The 21,962-nt window shown below is 36.4% G+C and overlaps 2 protein-coding genes across 2 annotated transcripts in view; one reads left to right on the plus strand and one right to left on the minus strand.

Annotated features, from left to right (window-relative positions):
• CMYA5 (cardiomyopathy associated 5) overlaps nt 1–21,962 on the plus strand; it is a 707,985-nt gene that overhangs the window by 353,434 nt on the left and 332,589 nt on the right. The gene's annotated exons all lie outside the window — the stretch shown is intronic.
• On the minus strand, nt 8,922–20,078 carry MTX3 (metaxin 3). The gene is made up of 9 exons (XM_049766265.1): nt 19,989–20,078; nt 19,460–19,529; nt 18,987–19,066; nt 17,692–17,784; nt 17,027–17,209; nt 16,805–16,881; nt 16,234–16,391; nt 14,345–14,433; nt 8,922–9,134 (listed from the first exon to the last, which is right to left on the minus strand). The coding sequence occupies exons 1-9, from the start codon at nt 20,067–20,069 to the stop codon at nt 9,024–9,026; spliced, it is 942 nt and encodes a 313-aa protein (XP_049622222.1). The 5' UTR covers nt 20,070–20,078; the 3' UTR covers nt 8,922–9,023.

A 21,962-nucleotide genomic window follows, 5' to 3' on the forward strand; every position in this document is an offset into this window, starting at 1 on the left:
TCTTCTACACCAAAAGATTTCATCACTTTTTCAAAATGTGAATTCTTGAAAGGACAGTCTTCCTTAAGATAGGATCTGAGAGACTGTCTTACTTGCATTTAGAAATGGTACAATTTCCCCCATTCTTTTCACATCCTTATCCAAAATGTAGGATAAATACATGACCTTACCTTCACTTAGAAAAATACAACCTTGGAAACTAGAATGGCTGTGTTAAAATTTAAAAATGTCTTTGATGATGCACAGCTATTTGTTTTTAATCACAGATGTCTAAAGCATTCCAAGAGATTAACCTGGAGGAACAGACCCTTGTTTTTTTTTTTTTTTTTTGTTTGTTTGGTTTTTTTTTTTTTTTTGGTTTTTGGGCCACACCCGGCGATGCTCAGGGGTTACTCCTGGCTGTCTGCTCAGAAATAGCTCCTGGCAGGCACGGGGGACCATATGGGACACCGGGATTCGAACCAACCACCTTTGGTCCTGGATCGGCTGCTTGCAAGGCAAACACCACTGTGCTATCTCTCCGGGCCCCAGACCCTTGTTTCTAACTCTTTCTCCTTCAGGTTTTGTCAGATCAAAGTTAGTTTCTCCTTTGCCCTTTAAATAGGAATTTAAGGAGCAAGATGTAAGACAAATTCACACCATTCCCTTCTTGCCTTCACAGACATTTCAAATATGTTTTCATCACTCACTGCTGAAATCAGAAATTTAAAATAAATTAACAAACAACATTCAGGCTATTTGAGATTTTTATTGAGAAAATAACTATTTGACATTTTATCCAGTTTCTTATTAGAATAATTTTTTTGTTACACTGAACATCAACATTACTTCTGGGTACTCTTACTAGTTAAATTAGAAATTTAAAACAAAACAACATAAAAAACAGGGGCCTGAGCGATAGCACAGTGGGGAGGGCATTTGCCTTGCGCGAAGCCGATCCAGGTTCGATTCCTGGTATCCTATAAGGTCCCCCGACCTACCAGGAGTGATTTCTGAGTGCAGAGCCAGAAGTAACCCCTGAGCACTGCCAGGTATGGCCCCAAACCCAAAAACATCATCATCATCAACAACAACAACAACAACAAACATTCAGGCTTATTTTATTTTACTGAGAAAATAACTATTTGACATTATATCCAGTTTCTCATTTGTTAGAATAAATTCTTGGCAACATTGAACATCAACATCACTTCTGGGTATTTCATAATTTAAGTAATATTATTCAGAGGCAAGACATACTAAAATTTTTTACTTTGTAACAAAACTATAGCATTTGTATACTAGAACAGATGCTTAAAATTTATTGTTTTAGATGAAAGTGAGAATGGCACAATCAATCAATATATATGTATATATAATATGTTTTTATTGTCAATCATCCAGAACCCTAAAGTTACATCACAAACATCTAAAAATTTCCTTTTAAATATGAACAGAAAAGTATGAATGTCTGAATGTCTCCAGACCCCATCCTAGAAAAGTAGAGACATTATTTTCTTTTTTACAAAACAAAACACTGAGTCAGAAGAGAAATAAAGCTTTTTTCCTTTATCTTTTACATAAAAACATGAGTATACTTCACTTTCTCTATAAGAAAAGATGTGTCTTTTTAAGAAATGTAGCCAATGGTTCAAAGTACAAATGGTCAACACAACCTCCTCCCTCGAACATGATTTACTGAGGATTGAGGACTGATGCAAACTCTGGCCAGTTTTCCCATAACTTCCAAGGATCTGGGCTATGTAAACTAAATGATTAAAGGATTTTTTTTTTCATTTGCATGAGGAAACGTGAAGAATCAGAACAAAGAACCAATTGCTTTTCATGTGGTTAGATGCTATTACATACAATTCAAAACCCAAAGGCAAACTTTCTATAAAGACACATCCAAAGTGCAACATTCCAAAACTGCAATCATAAACACTACCAAAATACAAGTTTCTTTATCTCTGATTAGCAATCTGATTTAATACTTTGAAATGAAACATACTCAAGTCCTTCGAAACTTGTTGATCTAATTTTCTAGAACATACAAATAGCTATAATTTTCAATGAAAATTATTAACCTTCAGCCTAGAAAATGCAAACACAAATATACAATTTTTGCCTAGACATTGTCATCAGTAATAGAATAAAACTTGAAAATATTAAACTTCCTTGACTTTATTACTAAAGCAACTATAAACTTTATAGAGACTATGACCAACCCATCCAAAATAATGAGCTTGCACACTAACATGAATGTCATACTACCGACTTCTTAGGAAGTATTATAACTTGAGGCAGGGCCAGTGTTGGATATCGAGTGGAGGACTGCAAACATGTAAGCTGTGTGCTCTCCATCTAGAGCCACACTCCAGCCCCTTTCTTGCTACTTTTAAAGTCAGGTTATTTTTTCCTATTACCATTTTCTAGAAAGGCACCCAGCAGTACCAAACTGGTAACGGGAATGAACAAGACCACTCCAGACAGAACTGTCCTAAGTATATTTCTCAGAATGCAAGTCCCACAAACACCAGATTCAAAACAAACAAACAAACAAAAAATTAAGTTGGGAAGATAGTCTAATATAGCATGCAGGGTACTTCCATTACACACACACAGCTGACCTGGGTTCATCCTCTGACACTACATACAGTCTCTTGAACTCACCAGCATTGATCCCTGTGTACAGAGCCAGGAATAATCTCTGAGGATCACCCCAAAACAAAATTTAAAAATTAGGGAAATGGTAGGGATATACCCTAGGAACACAAAAATACAATACAAAAATCCCTTCCTCACACCTAAATTCATTGCAATGCTATTTACAATAGCCAGACTCTGGAAATAACCAAGATGCCCTTCAACAGATCAAGGTCTAAAGAAACTATAGTTCATATACACAATGAAATATTACGCAGTCATCAGGAGAGATGAAGTCATGAATTTTTCCTATATATGGATGTATATGGAATCTATTATGCTGAGTGAAATAAGTCAGAGGGAGAGAGATGGACTCAGAATAGTTTCATTCATCTAAAGGTTTTAAGAAAAATAAAAGACATTTTTGCAATAATTCTCAGAGACAAAAGAGAGGAGGGCTGGAAGGTCCAGCTCACAATATGAAGCTCACAACAAAGAGTGCAGTTAAGAGAAATAACTTGAGAATTATCATAACAATGTGAATGAATGAGGAAGTAGAAAGCCTGTCTAGAGTACAGGCAGGGGTGGTGTAGGGAGGAGGGAGTTTGGGATATTGGTGATAGGAATGTTGTACTGGTGAAGGGGGTATTCTTTATATGACTGAACCCAACTATAATCATATTTGTAATCAAGGTGTTTAAATAAAGATATTAATAAAAAAAAGAGGAGGGAAAAATGTCATATAACAAATATCCATTGTGATCACATACTTCAAAAGTAATAAAGAGGTATACATCCCCCCCCCAAATAGGGAAATGGTATAAAGTGCAGGCCCTTCTGGAGAGTAAAATCTAATAGGACAACAAAGGTTCCAAAAGCCTATGGTAACTGATAACTGATAACTTTAATCCAGCATTTTTCCAACTTATTTGTCCACAATACTCTTTGATATATTTCTGCCAAAATACTCCTTTAGAAATTCCTTCTCCAAGGAACTAAGTATTTTTAGAGCCAGTGAGAGTTCCATGGAATATTGCACGTTTTGCAGGCAGAAAGTCCAAGTTCAATCTCCAGAACCTCATGGTCCCCTAAACCTACTGGGAATGACTCTGAGCCTGTACAGATCCAGTAGTCCCTGAGTTTGGGTGTGACCCCAAACAAAAAATTATTTTTAAATATTACAGTATAATTTTAAATTAATACTAATAAGATTATAATGTTGCATTTTTCTTTTTTTCCTTTGTACTGTTTTGAAAAACTGGTTTGTTTTACTCTAATGCTTCCTCTATTTATAAATACCCAGCTAAATGGTTAACCTTGTTGAAGAATATTATCATCAATAATGACTGGCTTCCTTATCTGGAACGATTTATGGGACTTTTTATTCCAACACCTCTTACTCCTCAATCACAATAAACTTAAGTTTTGGGAAGGTAACCCGGGTTTAGCAAAAATTATGCCCCAGTGGGGCCAAGTGATAGCACAGCGGATAGGGTGGTTGCCTTGCACACAGTCAACCCAGGTTTGATCCCAAGCATCCCATATGTCCCCAAGCCTGCCAGGAATAACTGTTGATCACAGAGCAAGGAATAACTCTTAAGCCCCACCACATGTAGTCCCAAAAAAAACAAAAAAGTATACCCCAGGGAGGGGAGAGACAGTACATAGCAGGTAAGCACTTGTCCCGAACGTAATCAAATTGGGTTTGATCACCAGTATCCCATATGGTCCTGAGTACCACCAGGAATGATTTCCTGAGTGCAGAGCCAGGAGTAATCCTGGAGCATGATCGATGTGGTCCCCAAACAATACAATTATATCTCAACAAAGAGTTTTATGCAAAATTTGCAGACTTAAAGCAGAAAAAAACTCCATCTTTATATCATTGCTAAAGATATATATGTACATATATATAAAATCAACATGTTAAGATATAACTAAACCTTTAAATAATAAGCAATGAGTTTATTAAATTAACAATACATTTCTTAATTTAAGAAATATGAAAACACTGAAAGTAAATATAAATTGCACAGTGCTCGTTAAGAAAAAAAGCCAAAAATAAAATCTTAATGCCAATACACATATATAAAGGACCATGATCACAACCCAAATTATATTAATGGCTCTACTCAGGATTTCAATTACAGAAATAATGAGACCAAAGTCAATTATTAAATCCCTGGGAGAACCCAGGCATGCTGCACCTTCATTACAGTGCAGCCCTAGGACTCCCCTCATCATACCATGACATGTAGGCAAAGAAAAAAAAAAAAAAACATTGCAGTACAGAAAGAATGTTTTTAATTCTTACCCTTGAAAAGTAAGCCCAGGGGCCCGGAGAGATAGCACAGCGGCGTTTGCCTTGCAAGCAGCCGATCCAGGACCAAAGGTGGTTGGTTCGAATCCCAGTGTCCCATATGGTCCCCCGTGCCTGCCAGGAGCTATTTCTGAGCAGACAGCCAGGAGTAACCCCTGAGCACCGCCGGGTGTGGCCCAAAAACAAAAAACAAAAAAACAAAAAAAAACGGAAAGTAAGCCCAGGAGCCAGAGTAATAGCACAGCAGTAGAGTGTTTGCCCTGCGCATGGTTAACCCAGGATGGACCTAAGTTCGAACCCCAGGATCCCATATGGTCCCCCAAGCCTGCCAGGAGCAATTTCTGACGCAGAGTCAGGAGCAACCCCTGAACGACACTGTGTGTGGCCTCAAAACCAAAAAAAAAAAAAAGAAAAGAAAAGAAAAGAAAAGAAAAAAGTAAAGTAAACCTAGGTCCTACAAGAAGGGAAAGCTATAATTACAAACAGAAAAAATTCACAAAATCTTTAGTGTTCTAAGGAAAAGGAGTTCTTGATTACAGGTGGATGTTTTTCTTTTCTGACACTACAAAATAAATCTTGCTGATAATCATGTGTTACACACTTGATTGTTTTATTTAGGCTCAAAAATAAAATGAAGATTGCAATTGCTGTGAGCCAGAGAGATAGAACAGCAGTAGGGCGTTTGCCTTGCATGCAGCCGATTCAGGATGGATGGTAGTTCAAATCCTGGCATCCCATATGTTCCCCCAAGCCTGCCAGGAGCGATTTCTGAGCACAGAGCCAAGAGTAACCCCTGAGTGCCACCAGGTGTGACCCCCCCCCCAAAAAAAAGATCGCAATTGCATTTACTTTCATATTTCTGGTATCAGTGGTTTCTGTAAATTTGTAAAGAAAAACAGAAATCTTTTGGACCTGTGTTCAATTTTTTGTCTTTACATATAAGCAACTCTCTTTTAAAGAGTTAAAAAATTTAAGTCTATCAAAAAAACTAATAAAAAAATTAAATGGTGATATATATTCTGTTCTGGTAAATGTATATTCTTAGAAGACACTATATGGAAACTGATTTCAAGTACCATTTGAAGTACTTGAAGTACCAGATTAAGTTACTTTAAAATAAAACAAAAAAGTTTTCTTAGAGAATATCAGTGACCAATTTTTATCAAGCTTAGTAACAAGTTTGTTTTCATTTCTATGGAGTTCTGAACACCATAACTTGGCTCTAAGTACAGTGTGCTTCCTAGAAAGATTAACTGCCAACATAAACTTAATTCCTTCATGTTCAGACAACAGTAAGTAAATAGAAATGACAAACAAAAGTCAAAATGCTTTGTTTGAATCTAATGTAAAATCTCAAAGCCTCTCATACTCCACTAAACATATAGGTATATCTAAGCAAGATTTGCTTTGTGTTAACACCAGCATTTTGTAGGGGGCAATACCTCCTACAAAAGATCATTCCTTGTTCCTTACCCTATCTTTAGTGTTGTGAAGACTGATGATTGCTGGAGACTCTTGTTTAGAACTATGAATAATTTTCTAATCCTATATACTATCAACAAATACAAAACAAACATTTCCTATTCATCATTTTTTCCACTACCACCATCATCAAAAAAAGTAGCTCACAGTATTTTTTTAAGTAGCTCACAGTATTTTTTAAGTCTGTACACCATTACCTCCAACAAATTCAAACCTTATCTGATAGATTGATCATAAAAATCTATATTCAGTATGGAAAGTTGCTCCTTTCCTAAAGGTTCCTCTATGTTTCTAGTCCCTAGTTGTAACTTCTTAGTAACTAGTGGGCTTATACCCCCCCAAATCACATAAGTAACCCAACATATAAATTCTCACTTGATCAAAACTACATTTTGCATTTAGGAAAAGTAGTATGAAAGCACTGAAGACTAAAAAAGCAATGTAAGGCTACAGGCAGTTCAAAACAGGTAAGAGCAAAGCAAATAAATCATATTTACAGTTGCTCTCTCCAGTTTCAAAAAAAAAAAAAGGGTAATTATTCTAAAGTGGCCTATTTTGATTACCCTTACAACACTTGGGACATTACATTACACTTAATTTCCCAAATCCTTATGAAAATTTAAACAGATTTTCTTACCATGGACAGTAGTAGTTTTATTGAAAGAAAAACTTAAATAATCTAGTTTGGGGTTCTAACTTTGTCCATGAAAAAACAGAGGAGTTAAATTTACCATTTGATTACAGAATCTGTTAGGGATGGTATAGCTTTTTCTCCTATAAATTTTTCCAAACCTAATTTGGTTGTCCAGTTATGCATGTGTTTTACAATGGCAAGCCATTTCAAGTGCTTTTGGAAAGTTTAATGTAAATCATAATTGAAAATGACTAATGTTGACTCAAACATAAACAGATGTCTGATTTAAGTGTTAACTATCCTTCTGCAATATACATCAATGCTAGAGGCCAAAAGATCCTAGTCATGACTTTCAAAATAATCTACTCTTACAGAGATTCCTAGAATCTCAAAAACCTGCTTCTGAAGATTAAGGCAAAACACGTAACACACAACCCCCAACCCACACACACTAACTCATATACGCACACATTTCTATGTCTTTCAGAAGTGATGTAAAACTCACTGGGTATTTGCCTAAATGTATCCAAATGGATGAACAAGACTTTGGAAAGGCCTTAATTTCCATTTAATTAAAATTTCTAAGAAAAAAATTTTAAATGACTTAAATATCCCTAAATAAATAGCTACATAAAAACAGAACAAAATGGGAGATGCCAATAATACGTAACTGAGCTCCTCTTAGAACAAATAAGATGATTCTCTTGACTATAACACTGTTTTATGGGTTTTCTGTGGGACATGAAAAGATTTACTCAGCACCATAGTAAACTTTTAAGACACTAATCAAAAGCCATGATCCTAGACTTAAAAACAAAAACAAAAAACAAAAAAAAAAAACACCCAGAAGCGGTTTTAGGACAATGCAAGCACCTTAGCCATAATGTAAGATTCAATTATAAGTAAAATCACTTGCATAGCAAATCCCTTATCAGTTCAATAACAATAAATAGAAAATGGTCTTAAAAATTCTACTGCCATTCTCAGTCACTCTTTGTGAACTTAGTTAAACTACCTGGGAAAAAATTATCATAGCTACATAATATACTTCCTATGAAAAATCAACTTGTCCAAGTCAAGCATGAGAACTTAGATCAAGAGCACAGTGGGCGATTCTATGACTTGGTGACAGGTTTCTTCTGAGAAGCCTCTGACAACTGCACAAGTCTCAATTAAGACTTTTAAGCCAGATATAATAACTATTAGCACATTCAATTCTGTTGCAATCAATCAGGTAAGAAATGACTGAAGTTAAAGACGTACCATAAATATACAGGTCTAAGCTGCCATATACGCTTAACAAAATAGCCCTTGCTAACCTACACTGAACTTAACATAAAATATTAGTGTTAAATAAATGCTTATAGTTAAATGCCATCTTTAATATTTATACATGATTCTCAACCCTGAAAAATTAGACTTAGACACATAATTAAAAAATCACATTCCTCATTGCTTTTTAAAAGTTGAGTACATACTTTTCTACTGAAGTAATTTATATTTTCCAAATGTAGGAAAGTAGGCATTAGATTTCTAAACAGAAAAAAGCTTCAGCCAAAAAGCCACATATTAGATATTCAGACTCGCCTAAGAAAACTAAATCAACTTAAATAAATTAGGAGTGCACATTCAGAATAGAACTGTAGCTTTTGGTCAGCAACCTGTGAACTAAAGGCAAAAATCTGCCAAGATTAAGGCAGGGTTTGTTTGTTTCTATATACAGTACAGTGTCGTTTTCTCCCCCACCCCATAAGTTCATTAGCATTCACATTAATGTATTTAAAGTGCATAGCCAGAAGCTAAAAATACAAGCTTTCTAAGTTGAAAAAAAACAGGCATCCATAGGCAGACTCTTCTTTGTTTTAGAGTCTTTCTTATACCTATTAATGGCATTTTTCTTTCTGCCTGCACACATTTTGCTAAGAAATTACTGCAACAATCATTCTACACAATGCTTGACAATCAGGGTGAGAGCCGTTGTAAGGAATTACTTTCTTCATCTGCTGGAGTCAGTTTAAGGGTTGGTAGTTTCCGAGGAGGAAGTTGGGGGCTTTGGCGAAGATTATCATCCATCTGTAGAAAATACAAAAGGTATATGTGACTAATGGCTAAGGAACCACTTAGTGGACAAAGACCTCACACTAAACTATAGCCTAGAATACGAAAAAGTAAATAAAGAAATAAAAAGAAAACTACAGAGTTGTATGTGTCTAGGATGTCTAGAGGAAGCCTTTCCTTGCAAATATCTCTCAAAAATTATAAAGGTCATGCCTCAAATACCAGCTAACTCAGTACATACATAAAAGCACCGTGGCTCATCCCAGAAATATTCACAAAATGATAGTAATCCCATAAAACAAATATTCTATTGAATTCAACCCCAGGATGACGTAGCCTCAGAAGACTTCTAATAAGTGTAAGAGCAATACTTGTCTTACCCGGAGCTACAAAGTTTATCTGTATGGCTATGAATCTCATGTGATCTTTTGACACACTAGTGAACCAAAAAAGAGCAGATATTATCATTCCTTATTTTACATATTTTCAAAAAGAAACCCTGAAAGATTAAGGAATTTGCTTTGCATTAAATGGCTAATATCAGAGTTGAAGTTTGGACCTAGATCTTACTCCAACATTAGTATTATGTCTTCATGAAAATGACCTGTACTCCACTTTAATTTTAGATTGCAAGTATTTAAATCAAATGAAACATACAAACAAAAAGAGACAGAAACAAAAGCTCTTTAGACCTTAAACCAAAAGTATTTCAAAGTCAGAATAAGTTCTAAACTTGCTCTAGAGAAACAAATTAATATGGAGCTACTGTGAAAATGTCCAAGAATTTTAACTTGTCCTAATAAATTATAATAGCATACCTGGAAAAACTAGATGAGAGTTTATTCAGAACTGAATAAAAATAAAAAAGTTTATTCAGAACTGATCTCAGAAAACTATCTTTAAGCATAGTGCAAGATTCAAGTCCTGGCAACAAGTTCATCCTCAGCTTACCTTCCTAAGATTTGAAAGCTACTGACACCAAGGATGTCAAAACAACAGAAAATAGCACCTTATTACCCTTTGAATAGGAAGAATTTTTTAGAATTTTGAATACATGCGGAACATATGTTTATATCTTCTCAAGATACTGATTAAGCACAGAGGAAATATTTTAGCAAGTATATAAGAAATGTATAGGAAAGAGCAACTTTTCATTTTCCAATGGAAAAAGAGTATGCCAACATGCTTCTTTTATCCCTTAAACCTATTTTGTTGTTGCTCGACTTTGGTTTTAGTATATGTACTGCCAAAGCAAGCACATGTTTGCTCTTGATTTTGCTTTTGGGACCACTTCTAGATTACTGCTCAGGGTTTTCTTATGGTGATGCACAGGAGATCATGCTGTATCAGAGCTCAAAATCAGGTTTCCTGTATGAAAGAAGCATGTGCTCACCCTATTGGACTCTCTCTCCAGCACCAGATTTTTTGTTGTTGTTGTTTTAAATTTTCTTGTGAGAATTATGTTCTCTAATCATCATCACATTTTTTAAAATAGTATTGTCTAATGGTATATAGTAATAACCAGAAGACTTGTTGTTTTGTTGTTCTATGTACAGTGAACCATAATCAAGAGTGTGATGAATATGAGATGAGGGAAACCCTAAAATAATGTCAAGACAATACCATATATTGATGACCCAAGATTCAAAGTGGTGCACAACATCTTAGTTGCCTTCATATATATCAGTCATGAATTTGTCACATACAGAGAATGGAAACTATACTGGAGAGCAATTATCTAACAGATGATATCTAAAACAATCCAAGTTATCTCTCATTATTCATACTTAAGACAACAGGTTCCCTCAAGAGACTGGATTGGGTTAGAGTTCAAAAAAACTAAGTAGACATTAATCTTCTCAAACTTGTAGAATAAACCCTTACGATTTTACTGCTCAGTTTTACTCACTTGCAGAACACACAGGAAATACTGCAGAAAGAAATGGAACCATCAAGCCAGAGAATAGCAGTATAAGGCTGATTACTAGTGTAATTAGCATGCATACATAAACTTATCCATAAATTAGATGGCTGATTTACAGCAAAGCCCTTTATGAGCCTAATTTCCATGGCCTAAATTTCCCGTACCTTTTGCTAGTTGAATGGTGGACAGGAGATAAAAGCCACCCTTGAAGCTTCAACAGCATCATCTATAAAAAGTGGATAAGAGAATACCTGCACACAAGAAGAGCTCATACAAGTACCTATGCCTATGACCTTAACAACAGCTAGTCAAAAAGAAATTCAAAAAAAGAAAAAAAAAAAACCCTGTTAATGTTATTCGGTCACATCAGTTTTTAAAAGAGCATAGGAATATTATTTGTAAAAGAAAGAAAAACAAAATCAAGTTTACCAATAATTGGAAGAAGAAGAAGAAATGCTTGTATTTTTCCAGTTAGACCCATTCATAAAATTTTCATTGATGGCTCTCTCCCCTATCTAACTGCTCAATTTCCTTCTTATCAAATGAACACCTCTCTGGTAGCAAAATACCTATAGTGATGAAAATTTATACACAATATTTAGAACTGAGAAGAAAAAAATGTAACAGTTATATAAAAGAAAGACATGGTAGTGCTTTTTTTAAAAAAATGTCTCCTCCTCCTTGATGGTTGTGTTTTTTTCACAAGAAAAGATAACCACACTTGGTTAGACTCTCAGGAAATTCTAATCTTCAAGAGACAGAAACAGAGAAGCAAGTAAGAAGTGTTTTCTTCTTTTTTGTTTAAGCCAGACTTTATTCTCCTCTATACTCTATAGAATTACTAATTGTGTAATGTACAAAAAAAGATAAATGGAAAAAGAAGTTGTGGCATACACACAGTAGAATACTATGTAACTATAAGAAAAAAAAATCTTCTAGTTTGTTGCAACCTAGAAGGACCTAGAGCAGGGGTGGCGAACAAGTTCGACACAAAGAGTAATTTTAACAATAATATATTAAACACATATTACATTTTGCCATTTTGAGTGAGGGTAAAAATCCTGTTCGCCACCCCTGACCTAAAGGGTGTCATGTTAACTAGATTAAATCAAAATAAGAATAACGAATACAGGACCTGTGATACATAGAAAAACAAAGTTAGTAAATAGCTGCTTTTGTGAGTGAGGCAGCCAAGAGGAGAGAGGTAGCCAAAATGACACCAGCCAACATTATCTCTTCAGGGCCCAAACCCAGTAAGCTGTCCCCACCCAATAAAAGTGGGTGCTGATTCCTGCCATGTATTTGGGCACAAGAGAGTCATTATATAAAGGACTGCTGCCTCACAATACAGGTGGAGCAAGAGGAGCACGGCGCACACATCTTCTAACCTGTGAACCCCACCACAGCACATAGTAAAAACCACACTATATGTGTGGCAATGGGGCAACAATGCAGGATAACCCCATGTATAGAGAATGAAGATGGCAACTCTGATGACCCACAAAGTACCAACCAGCTAGGTATCCTCTCAGATAAGGTGTTTAGAGATAAATATGGAGGATGTTCATGGAGCTTAAAGAACGCACAGAACAAGTTGAATGGAACACAAATAAGAATCAAGAGGATATGAAGGTAGAAATCAGAAAACTTTATACTGAAATAACAGGTCTGAAAAACCTGTTATGGAATGAAAACTTCAATAGAAAGCCTCTCCAATGGAGTAACAGCAGCTGAGGATAGGGTCAGTGAGCCAGAGGATGAGATGCAGAACAACTCCATACAGCAGAAGAGATTGGAAAAGAACCTTAAAGACAATAGAAAAATCCTCTAACAATGTGAACAGATGAAAATAGAAATCTTTGATAAACTCAACAGAAACAACATAGGAATCACTGGAGTCCCAGAGATCCAGGAAGAGAATAATAATAAGAGTGAGAAGAGTAAGAAAAAGGGAAAGAAGAGGAAAAAAGGGAAGAGGAAGAGAAAGGGGAGGAAGAAGAAAAAGAAGAGGAGGAAAAAGAGAAAAAAGAGGAAGAGGAGGAAGAAAAAGAACAGGAAAAAGAAGAGGAGGAGGAAGAAAAAGAAGAGAAGAAAAAAGAAGACGAGAAAAGAAAAGAGGACGAGGAGGAGGAAGTGAGGGATGTGGTTCAATTTGTAGAGCAGATGACTTATAGGTGTCTTAGCCTAGACTGAATCCCAGATGATCTCATGTTCATGCTCTAATAGTCTCACAACTTGTAGAATTCGTGTATATCTGTATGTATAAAAATATGTGATATATTTATGCATGCTCACATCTAATAAAGCAACTGTAAAAAAATAAAATAAAATTTCTCTTTCCCTACACTTAACCTAGAAACCAAAACAAATTAAAAGTTTGTTTAACCCACATTCTATAATGATATTCGGGATGGAGCAAAAGCCAGAATTTCACATAATATAAATGATTTGCACTTTCATTTTCCTTGTTTTACTTTTAATGGTAAGTAATATCTTTATAGTCATTAGATGCTCAATATGAGTTAGTTTTCTCCATTTCCATCATTCTCAAGACAAAAAACAAACAAACAAACAAACAAAAACAACCAAAAAACAAAATAAGAAAATAGGCAGAACCTATGACAAATCCTTGGCCCTGAATTACAAATCTGAGATTAGAAGGGTTAGAGTGGTAGCACAATGGTAGGGCATTTGCCTTGCACGCAGCTGACCCAGGACAAACACAGGTTCAATCCCCAGCATCCCATAAGGTCCCCCACACCAGGAGTGATTCTGAGCGCGGAGAGGAGTAACCTCTGAGCACTGCCAAGTGTGGCCCAAAAAACAAACAAATAAACAAACAAATCTGAGATTACCTATGGGTGGGGGTGGTAGTGGTAGAGGGGTGAAAAGACAGATTAGAAGTAACAAAACACATTGATCGATAGTACTGATCCCTGGATGGTGGAAAGGTGGAATAACTAGACATCAAGACAATTAAGTATCAATATTATTGTATGTATGCTCTATAACTACAAGAATGAAAATAAAAACTATTAACAGAATAAATCTGAAAAAATCTAAAATCAGAAAAATATTACTTATGCCAACAAAATGAACCCATCACCATTAGCAGCTCTTTCCCACCAATCAAGACACTAATGGCTTCAAGACACTATAATAAATATGAATTAAATAAACTTTTGGAAAAAATTCACTTTTTAAATAAAACCATGAGGGAAGTTAATGCCCAAATTACAATATTAGTAACAGAAAGGAAAATACTAAACTACAATAAAACAACAATTGAAGTAGACTTGACCTTTTCAATCAAGTTGGATTCCTTATTTACAAGTTGTGTGAGTTTCTGCAGATTTGCATCTACTGTTTCTTGTGCAGCAGGAGAGATGCCTACAAAGTCAGGATAGGAGTCAGAAGAGAAGAAACTTTGAAAGCTTGAAACCTGTTTAGACTGAAAGCATTTTGAGTCTATCCACTTTCCCAAAAGCCCCACCTTCAAAACAAACAAGGTGAAGAAAAACTCATTGTGGATTCAAAAGCAAAGTGAACAGAGATAGTATTATTCCAAAACCAAACCCTAAACAAAAAGGCTCAATTTGTCCACTAGTCTATTGGTCAAGTATTATGCAGCTAGTCAATCATTAGTAAAATAGCAGAACAATCCTCATTTTCTTCCCAAATTTAAGTCACATCTTTCCTCCCACCAACTTTTATTAAATAGATCTTAGTTAAATCTATGTGGATTTGGGGACACAGCAGGTAGGGCGTATGTACGCGTTGCATGCAAATGACCCAGATTCGACCCCTGGTATCCCATATGGTCCCCAAGGCCTGCTAGGAGCAATTTCTAAGCTCAGAACAAGGAGTAAGCCCTTAGCACCACTGGGTACAGCCCAAAAACCAAAAACCAAAAGAAAAAAAAAAAGTGGATAGCTTTTAAAGGCAGCAACTCCCAAATTAGCTGCTCATTTGGCAACCAAAAATTTTTTAAGGAATTTAAAATCTTATTCTTGGGGCCGGAGAGATAGCATGGAGGTAAGGCGTTTACCTTTCATGCTGAAGGTCATCGGTTTGAATCCCGGCGTCCCATGTGGTCCCCCATGCCTGCCAGGAGCAATTTCTGAGCACGGAGCCAGGAAAAACCCCTGAGCACTGCTGGGTGTGACCCAAAAATCACACACACATACAAAATCTTATTCTTAAGAAACTTTAATTCAATAAAAGTGGAGTAGATGGGGCCGGAGCAGTGGCGCAAGGGGTAAAAGTGTCTGCCTTGCCCTTGCTAGCCTAGGACGGACCGTGGTTCGATCCCCCAGTGTCCCATATGGTCCCCCACGCCAGGAGCGATTTCTGAGCAGATAGCCAGGAGTAATCGCTGAGCATCACTGGGTGTGGCCCAAAAAATACAAAACAAAGAAAAAAAAGTGGAGTAGAACCCAAGACATTTGCATTTGTTGTGTATAGTCTACACTAATCACTACTAACCATTTCTCCACTGTTAAACAAGTTCAAATATTAATTTCAAACTATTAACCCTTCCCTAAGAGAAAACATAGCCCACTATAAAAAAAATACTGTCCTTAAACAGCCATTCTTCAAACTTGTTTCTTAATGAGGCACTTTATTATTTATCAGTGCTTCCAGTATAAAGCAATTATCCCAATCACAAATGCCCCACAATGCTCCCAAAGAATCATATACTGTGCAACAGGTGTCCTCTAGTTACTATACCTCCAGGCTGATGCAATCAGTTTTCAAGTAGTGGAATCATGGGCATGTACCTCACCAAAATCAATCTGCTGCTGATTTCTGTTCACGCAGGAAAATGCTAGAAGCAACATTTAAAATAACTGCCCATTTGCATTAAGATAATTGCTATCTCTCATCAGGGATTCAATAAATACCCTTGATTTATTTTTTTAGAGGAAAATGACCTATTTTAAAAGGCAATATTTAAAGAATAAAAACCACAAAATGTACAAAATCCTGAATAAGGATAAAATTCTCTACATAAATAAGGACCACCACACAGGAATATAGTTGGAAAAGAACAACTTTCTAAAGTATTATAAATCAGCATGTAAAGATAATATACAAGCTTCTTCAATTCATAATGATTCTGCTTATATATCATTAGGAGAATACGGAAAAATCCTATGCAAACCAGAATTAATTGAAGAATTGGCTTACCTCTGAGACTATGACTAAAATAACTACTTAGGATGTCATCACAAAAGCGACACAGGTTGAAGAGTTGTTTCAAATGTTCTTGTAATTGAACTTTAGGAAAACGTACTTTATAAAGAGGTGCAAGAAAACCAAACACATAGGCGTCTAAGGTAGAAGGCCTAAAAATAAATTAAGGCTGTTTTTAATCACTGAGGAAAATATTATCTCAAATTACATTTAACCTTTTTTCTTCTCAAATATACGTGCTAATTCTGAACTATACTGAAGTATGCTCTTTTAAAAGGTTTACTACATATTAGCTTATAAAAATGATGTAACTATGGTTTTACTAGATCATTAAAAAATACTCACCAATTATTTTATTCAAAAGAAAATTGGGTTGCAAAAGATCCACCTTCCCAAGTTTACACAAAGGCCAGACACAACATGGGAATGTTTTTCTTAAGAGTAAAAATCCATAAATATTCTATTTTAGGAAAATTTCATTTGCAGAGAGAAAGGAACAAGGAGGACTATTTACTAAATATTTGAACACAAAACATCAAAATGATTTTTAAAGGGATGTACTCACGTATCTCCAAAGAAAAACTGCGATGTTCCCAATCTGTTTGACAGAAGATTTAGGCATTCCTTGGCATCTCTGTATATCTAGTAAAGATGAAATCACATCTCAAAGAAAGAAAGATGTTCTAGACTTGCTTTCAAGGCAAGGATCACTGGGGTAATTTCATCTCAGCTACATTTCCTGTCTCTGCTCTCCATGGCTCTTACTCAAAATGAATTCTGACCATACCTGTGCTTCCACTTCTTGAAGTTGATAGAGGGGAGGCTCGCCTCTAGTTAGGAGAATCCTGTTCAATGCTCCCTTAGACATTCGTCCAGGTAGGATCAAACTCAGGGGAAAAGGAATTCGTGAAGCAAACCATGGCTTTGTCACAGTAAAATAATTGTCACTTTCAACCCAGAACGTGTGAAGCTACAAAACAAGATAAAAGTATTATAAAATTTCCTTTTATTAAAAGATTACACGGTGTAAATGTAATATATTTCTCAATATAAAGTGAGTTTCACACAATTTTTTTCTTTAAAAATGCACCCAAGAGTTTAAAGAAGTGAATTTTGTTAACTGCTATATATGTCACCTCCTACAAGGCAGGACATGCAGCTAAGTACTCAATAAATACTTGTTCAATAAAGTCATCCCATTCTAATACAGGAATTAACAATCCCCATCTTCCACAAATAACTTTTAATTTCTCTAAAATGGCATATCTCTCCCTCTGTCATTTCACAGAACTAGTGAGTGCCGGATGAAGTAATCTCTCAGTGATATAAAATAAATAAAATTAACACACAAGTGAAAATTGCTCTCAAGCCGTTTTCACTAACATCTTCTAAACAGATGAAGTACATTTTCAACAAAATCACTAAAATTCTGTAATATTCACCACTGCTCACCACTGCAGGAAGAAGTTTCTCTTCAAGGAGAGCAATATAGGCCAGTGTATCTGCCCCTTGCTTTGTTGACAGTTCATAATCAGCATTGTATTTCTATCAAAAAAAGAACAAAAATCCCCCTCTAAAGTCAAAAGTATTAAAAAACAAAGGTTAAAAAAAATTAGGTCTTTTAGTCTTTCTCATCATTGGCAAACATGATTGCAAAGGAGGGAGAGAAAGGTAATTTCATAACAAGTAAAATGCTGCTACTACAAATAATATTCTTAATACAGTCACGTGCATAAACTAAAGACAACAAATATTAGTTATGATTGTTTGCTATCTTTCAATGACTGCCAGGTTTTTGTTCACTGTATGGGCATACAGTACAAAGTTAAAAAAAAGCTGTTGCATTTTCATAACAAGTGAAATTTTAACTGGCTGCATATTCACCTTAAAACAAAAAATAACCTGATTTAGAAGAATTTTATTTGGCATATGATTAAGTAAGAAAATTACTAGGGGCCGGAGCGATGGCACAGGGCATAAGGCATCTGCCTTGCGTGCACTAGCCTAAGACAGATTGTGGTTTGATTCAATCCCCCCCAGAGTCCCATATGGTCACCCAAGCCAGGAGGGATTTCTGAGCGCACAGCCAGGGGTAACCCCTGAGTGTCACTGGGTGTGGCCCAAAAACCAAAACAAAAAAATTACTAAAAGCATTAACTTTTGTATTCTTTTATAGATTGTTTTATAATAAGTATTTTGATAAATTACATAGATCTTTACACATTTCAATATTTTTGGATTCATTATCTCATGAAATCTTTCACTGTAACGGTCAGTTTTTTAAAAAAGTAAAATAAACTTTTTATTTTAGTGAGAACCCAGATCAAATGTGTGGCAACTATGAGAATAAAATAACATGTAGTTAGTGACTATAGCTATCTAAAAGTCAATAAAAACCAAATTAAATGCATAAAACTTAAAAACTGATTGTATCGCATCATATGATCTCAAATCACAGTAAAGCTCATTCACACCTTCTTTTGGTGGGGTGAGAGAAATTGTAGGGTTCAAAGTTAGACCCTTTAAAAATGGAGGATGCTCCGTGATTGAGAGAGATACATCCCAAGCCCCAAAATAAGACATTTGAGAAGGAATGCTAAAGTACTTCTATATCACACTCTAAATATCTAAATTCTCTAACGAGTTAAATGATGCCCGTCCCCTCCCCCCAAAAATTTCCCAACCTCGCAGTGTATTTTTAATTAGCATGCAGGGATCAACAATCTACTTCAAAAGAAACCACCCACCTGTTTTCTTAAAAAATTCAGTATGTTTGCTGGCTGAGAAATAGTAGTATTGTCTCCTGTTGTTAAAATTGGTACATTTCCTATAATCAAAACAAAAGTTTACATACAAATAAACATTTCAGTTTCGACTGTAGAGAATCCAACACACTAATAACCATTCCAGTTGCACAACTGGTGTGGGGAGATGAGTAAGCTCATCTTAGTTGATTTGGTTTTTTGATTTGGCGGGGAAGTGGTTGATGGGTGGTTTTTTTCGGTGATTTAACAAAAACCAGTTCTAGAGAACATGTTCACCGTCATAAGTTCCATTGGTTTGGCTTGCATTTTGAAGAATTACTAAGACTGATCAAACCAAAAGCAACACACAGCTTAAAGGCCTCACAAATACTCCCTAGGGACTCTTGGCTATATGCCTCATAATTGTAAATGCAAAACAGAAACGTTTTAAAAGTGTTTAAAAGTTTGCACAGTACCTCGTGAACCTCTCCAAGTATTATCTATGACATTGACTTTCAATGGTGCACCAGAAAACTTGGCATAAGCCTAAAAGAGATTTCAATACAGCACTTTAGGTAATGGTACGCAGCAAAAAACCTGCTTATCAGTATTTCTTGCAAGCTCGGGTCCCGGGACTTGGGGAGACTAGACTCCATCCCAGGTTGGGGTTACACACTCCAATATGAGGTTCGTGCTCTATTAACCACTTAAAGGGTCCGAGCTAAGGAGCCCAACCCACGCGCGCCCCCTACTACAGGTTTGAATTTCATCTCCCTGACAACCTTGCAAAGCTGAGTACACGCAGATCCTACCAAAGATACAGAGGGATGCGCGAACCAGTTTGTAATTAGTCCCTGGTGGGTGGGGGGTTTAGTCAGCGTCCGGACTCGGCCTCAAAGCACCATGGAAAACCCGAGAAAGCCGCCTGAACTGTGCCAGCCAGCCTGGCGCCTCCTCAGCTCTCGCCCCTCCTTTCCCGCACCCCAGTCCTCCGGGTGGCCTCACCATCACCACCAGGGACTCGCTGTGAACCGATGGGAGCCCCCAGCCGCCTCCCCAGCAACTGAGCTCCAAGGGGGCCGCCATCTTGCGCGAAAGGACCTTTGCTGCCCCGGAAGTAGTTCTGCCTCCCGATTTCCGGCGCCTGGAAATACGGGGGCGGGACTAAGGGGGAAGAAAGGGTCCCTTTGGCTTTGGAGTCTCCGCGAAAAGGACTTCTGGGAAGGTCACCAACTTAGGAGCAACTTGACCAAAGGGCTTAGAATACTCAGCCTCAAATATTATGAGATGCTTGCTGTGCCCCCAGTTTTTTTTACCCTGAGCATAATGCAGCTTATCTGAGAAACCAAACTTTGTAACTGTTTTTATAGGAATCATGGCATTAAATTAAATTTAATTATGACATGATTTGTATATAACTTATCAAAAAGATTCTAAGCTTTTTTTTTCCACTATGGAGAAACCGTGATCTTTGTTTTGAACACATACCTGTCTCCTACATTTTCTTTCTTTTTCTTTTCTTTTCTTTTTTTTTTTTTTTTTGTTTTGTTTTGTTTTTTGGCCACACCCGTGATGCCCAGGGGTTACACCTGGCTATGTGCTCAGAAATCACTCTTGGGGGGCTAGAGAGATAGCATGGAGGTAAGGCGTTTGCCTTTTATGCAGAAGGTCGTCGGTTCGAATCCCGGCATCCCATGTAGTCCCCCAAGCCTGCTGTGCTATCTCTCAGGCCCATCTCTTGGTCTTATTAAATCTCAAGAATTCATTGCAGAAGCCAAGTGATAGCACAGTGGGTGAGGCATTTGCCTTGCACATGACTGACCTAGGTTCAATCCTTGGCATTTCATATGGTTCTCTGTGCCTACCAGGAGTAATTTCTGTGCACAGAACCAGGTGTAACATTTGAGTGCTGCCCAGTGTGTCCCTAAAACTAAAAAATGGGCATTGCTATGGGAGTCCCTTCCCTACATGTCTACCTGCCTACCTAATTCAATATAGTCATATTGAAGCACAATCCCTGACAGCTCTGCTCTTTGTTGTCCCCAATATCATACACAAATTGTAAAGAAAGGGTCTTTAATTATATGCTAGCCTGGTCATTTGTATAGATTAAATAAAATGTGGGGAATATAGGGGTGGTTGGGACACGCAAGTGTTACTCAGAGCTTACTCCTACCAGTGCTGAGGAGAGCGTGTATGGTGCCAGGAACTGATCCAGGGCCAACCGGGTGCAAGGCAAGCACCTTTGCCAGTGCTATTTCTTTGGGCCCTAGTAAATAAATATGTATTTAAATATATCATGTTGCAGTTTCTTGTTCTGTTCATTTTCCCTTTTTATTTTTTGCCTCTAAAATTTGAACCTCTTCATCTTCTAGAGAGTAAGCACGAGTTATAACTTCCCATTGGAAGTAGGAATAAATGTAAGGTGCCAAAAATAGTTCAACTGCGTTCATTTTAAAACTCATATTGGCTTTCTTCAACAGTATATGACTTGAGCATCATTTACTATATCATATAGATGGAAGATTCAAAGAGCTATATGCAGAAGGGTACAGGATCAAAAAATTGTTTAAGATAAAAACTATATTTGTTTTTACAAGGCTACTTTGCTTTGAAAGATAGCAGGAATATTTTAGGTAGATTTTATTATTGGTACTGATCAAATATTTTCTGGCTGACTGGTGTAAAATTATTTTTCTGGGAAAGCCAAAGCCAAAATAAAGTGAAATCTCAGTTTAGTGCTCTGAGGCTTAGCATTAGCAATTCATCTTGAGTCTATTGTTCTATTTTTAATATTTCAAAAAAAAGAGTTCTCATACATGGCAAGAAAATGTATGTGGGAATACAATTAATATTATTTTATTTTATAACTATAAATTGTTTAATATGGGTACTAAGATGAAATATAGAGGGGATGGAGAGATAGCATAGAGGTAAAGTGCTTGCTTTGCATGCAGAAGGATGGTAGTTCGAATACCA

This window comes from Suncus etruscus, chromosome 2, assembly GCF_024139225.1.
Source record: "Suncus etruscus isolate mSunEtr1 chromosome 2, mSunEtr1.pri.cur, whole genome shotgun sequence".
NCBI lineage: Eukaryota > Metazoa > Chordata > Mammalia > Eulipotyphla > Soricidae > Suncus > Suncus etruscus.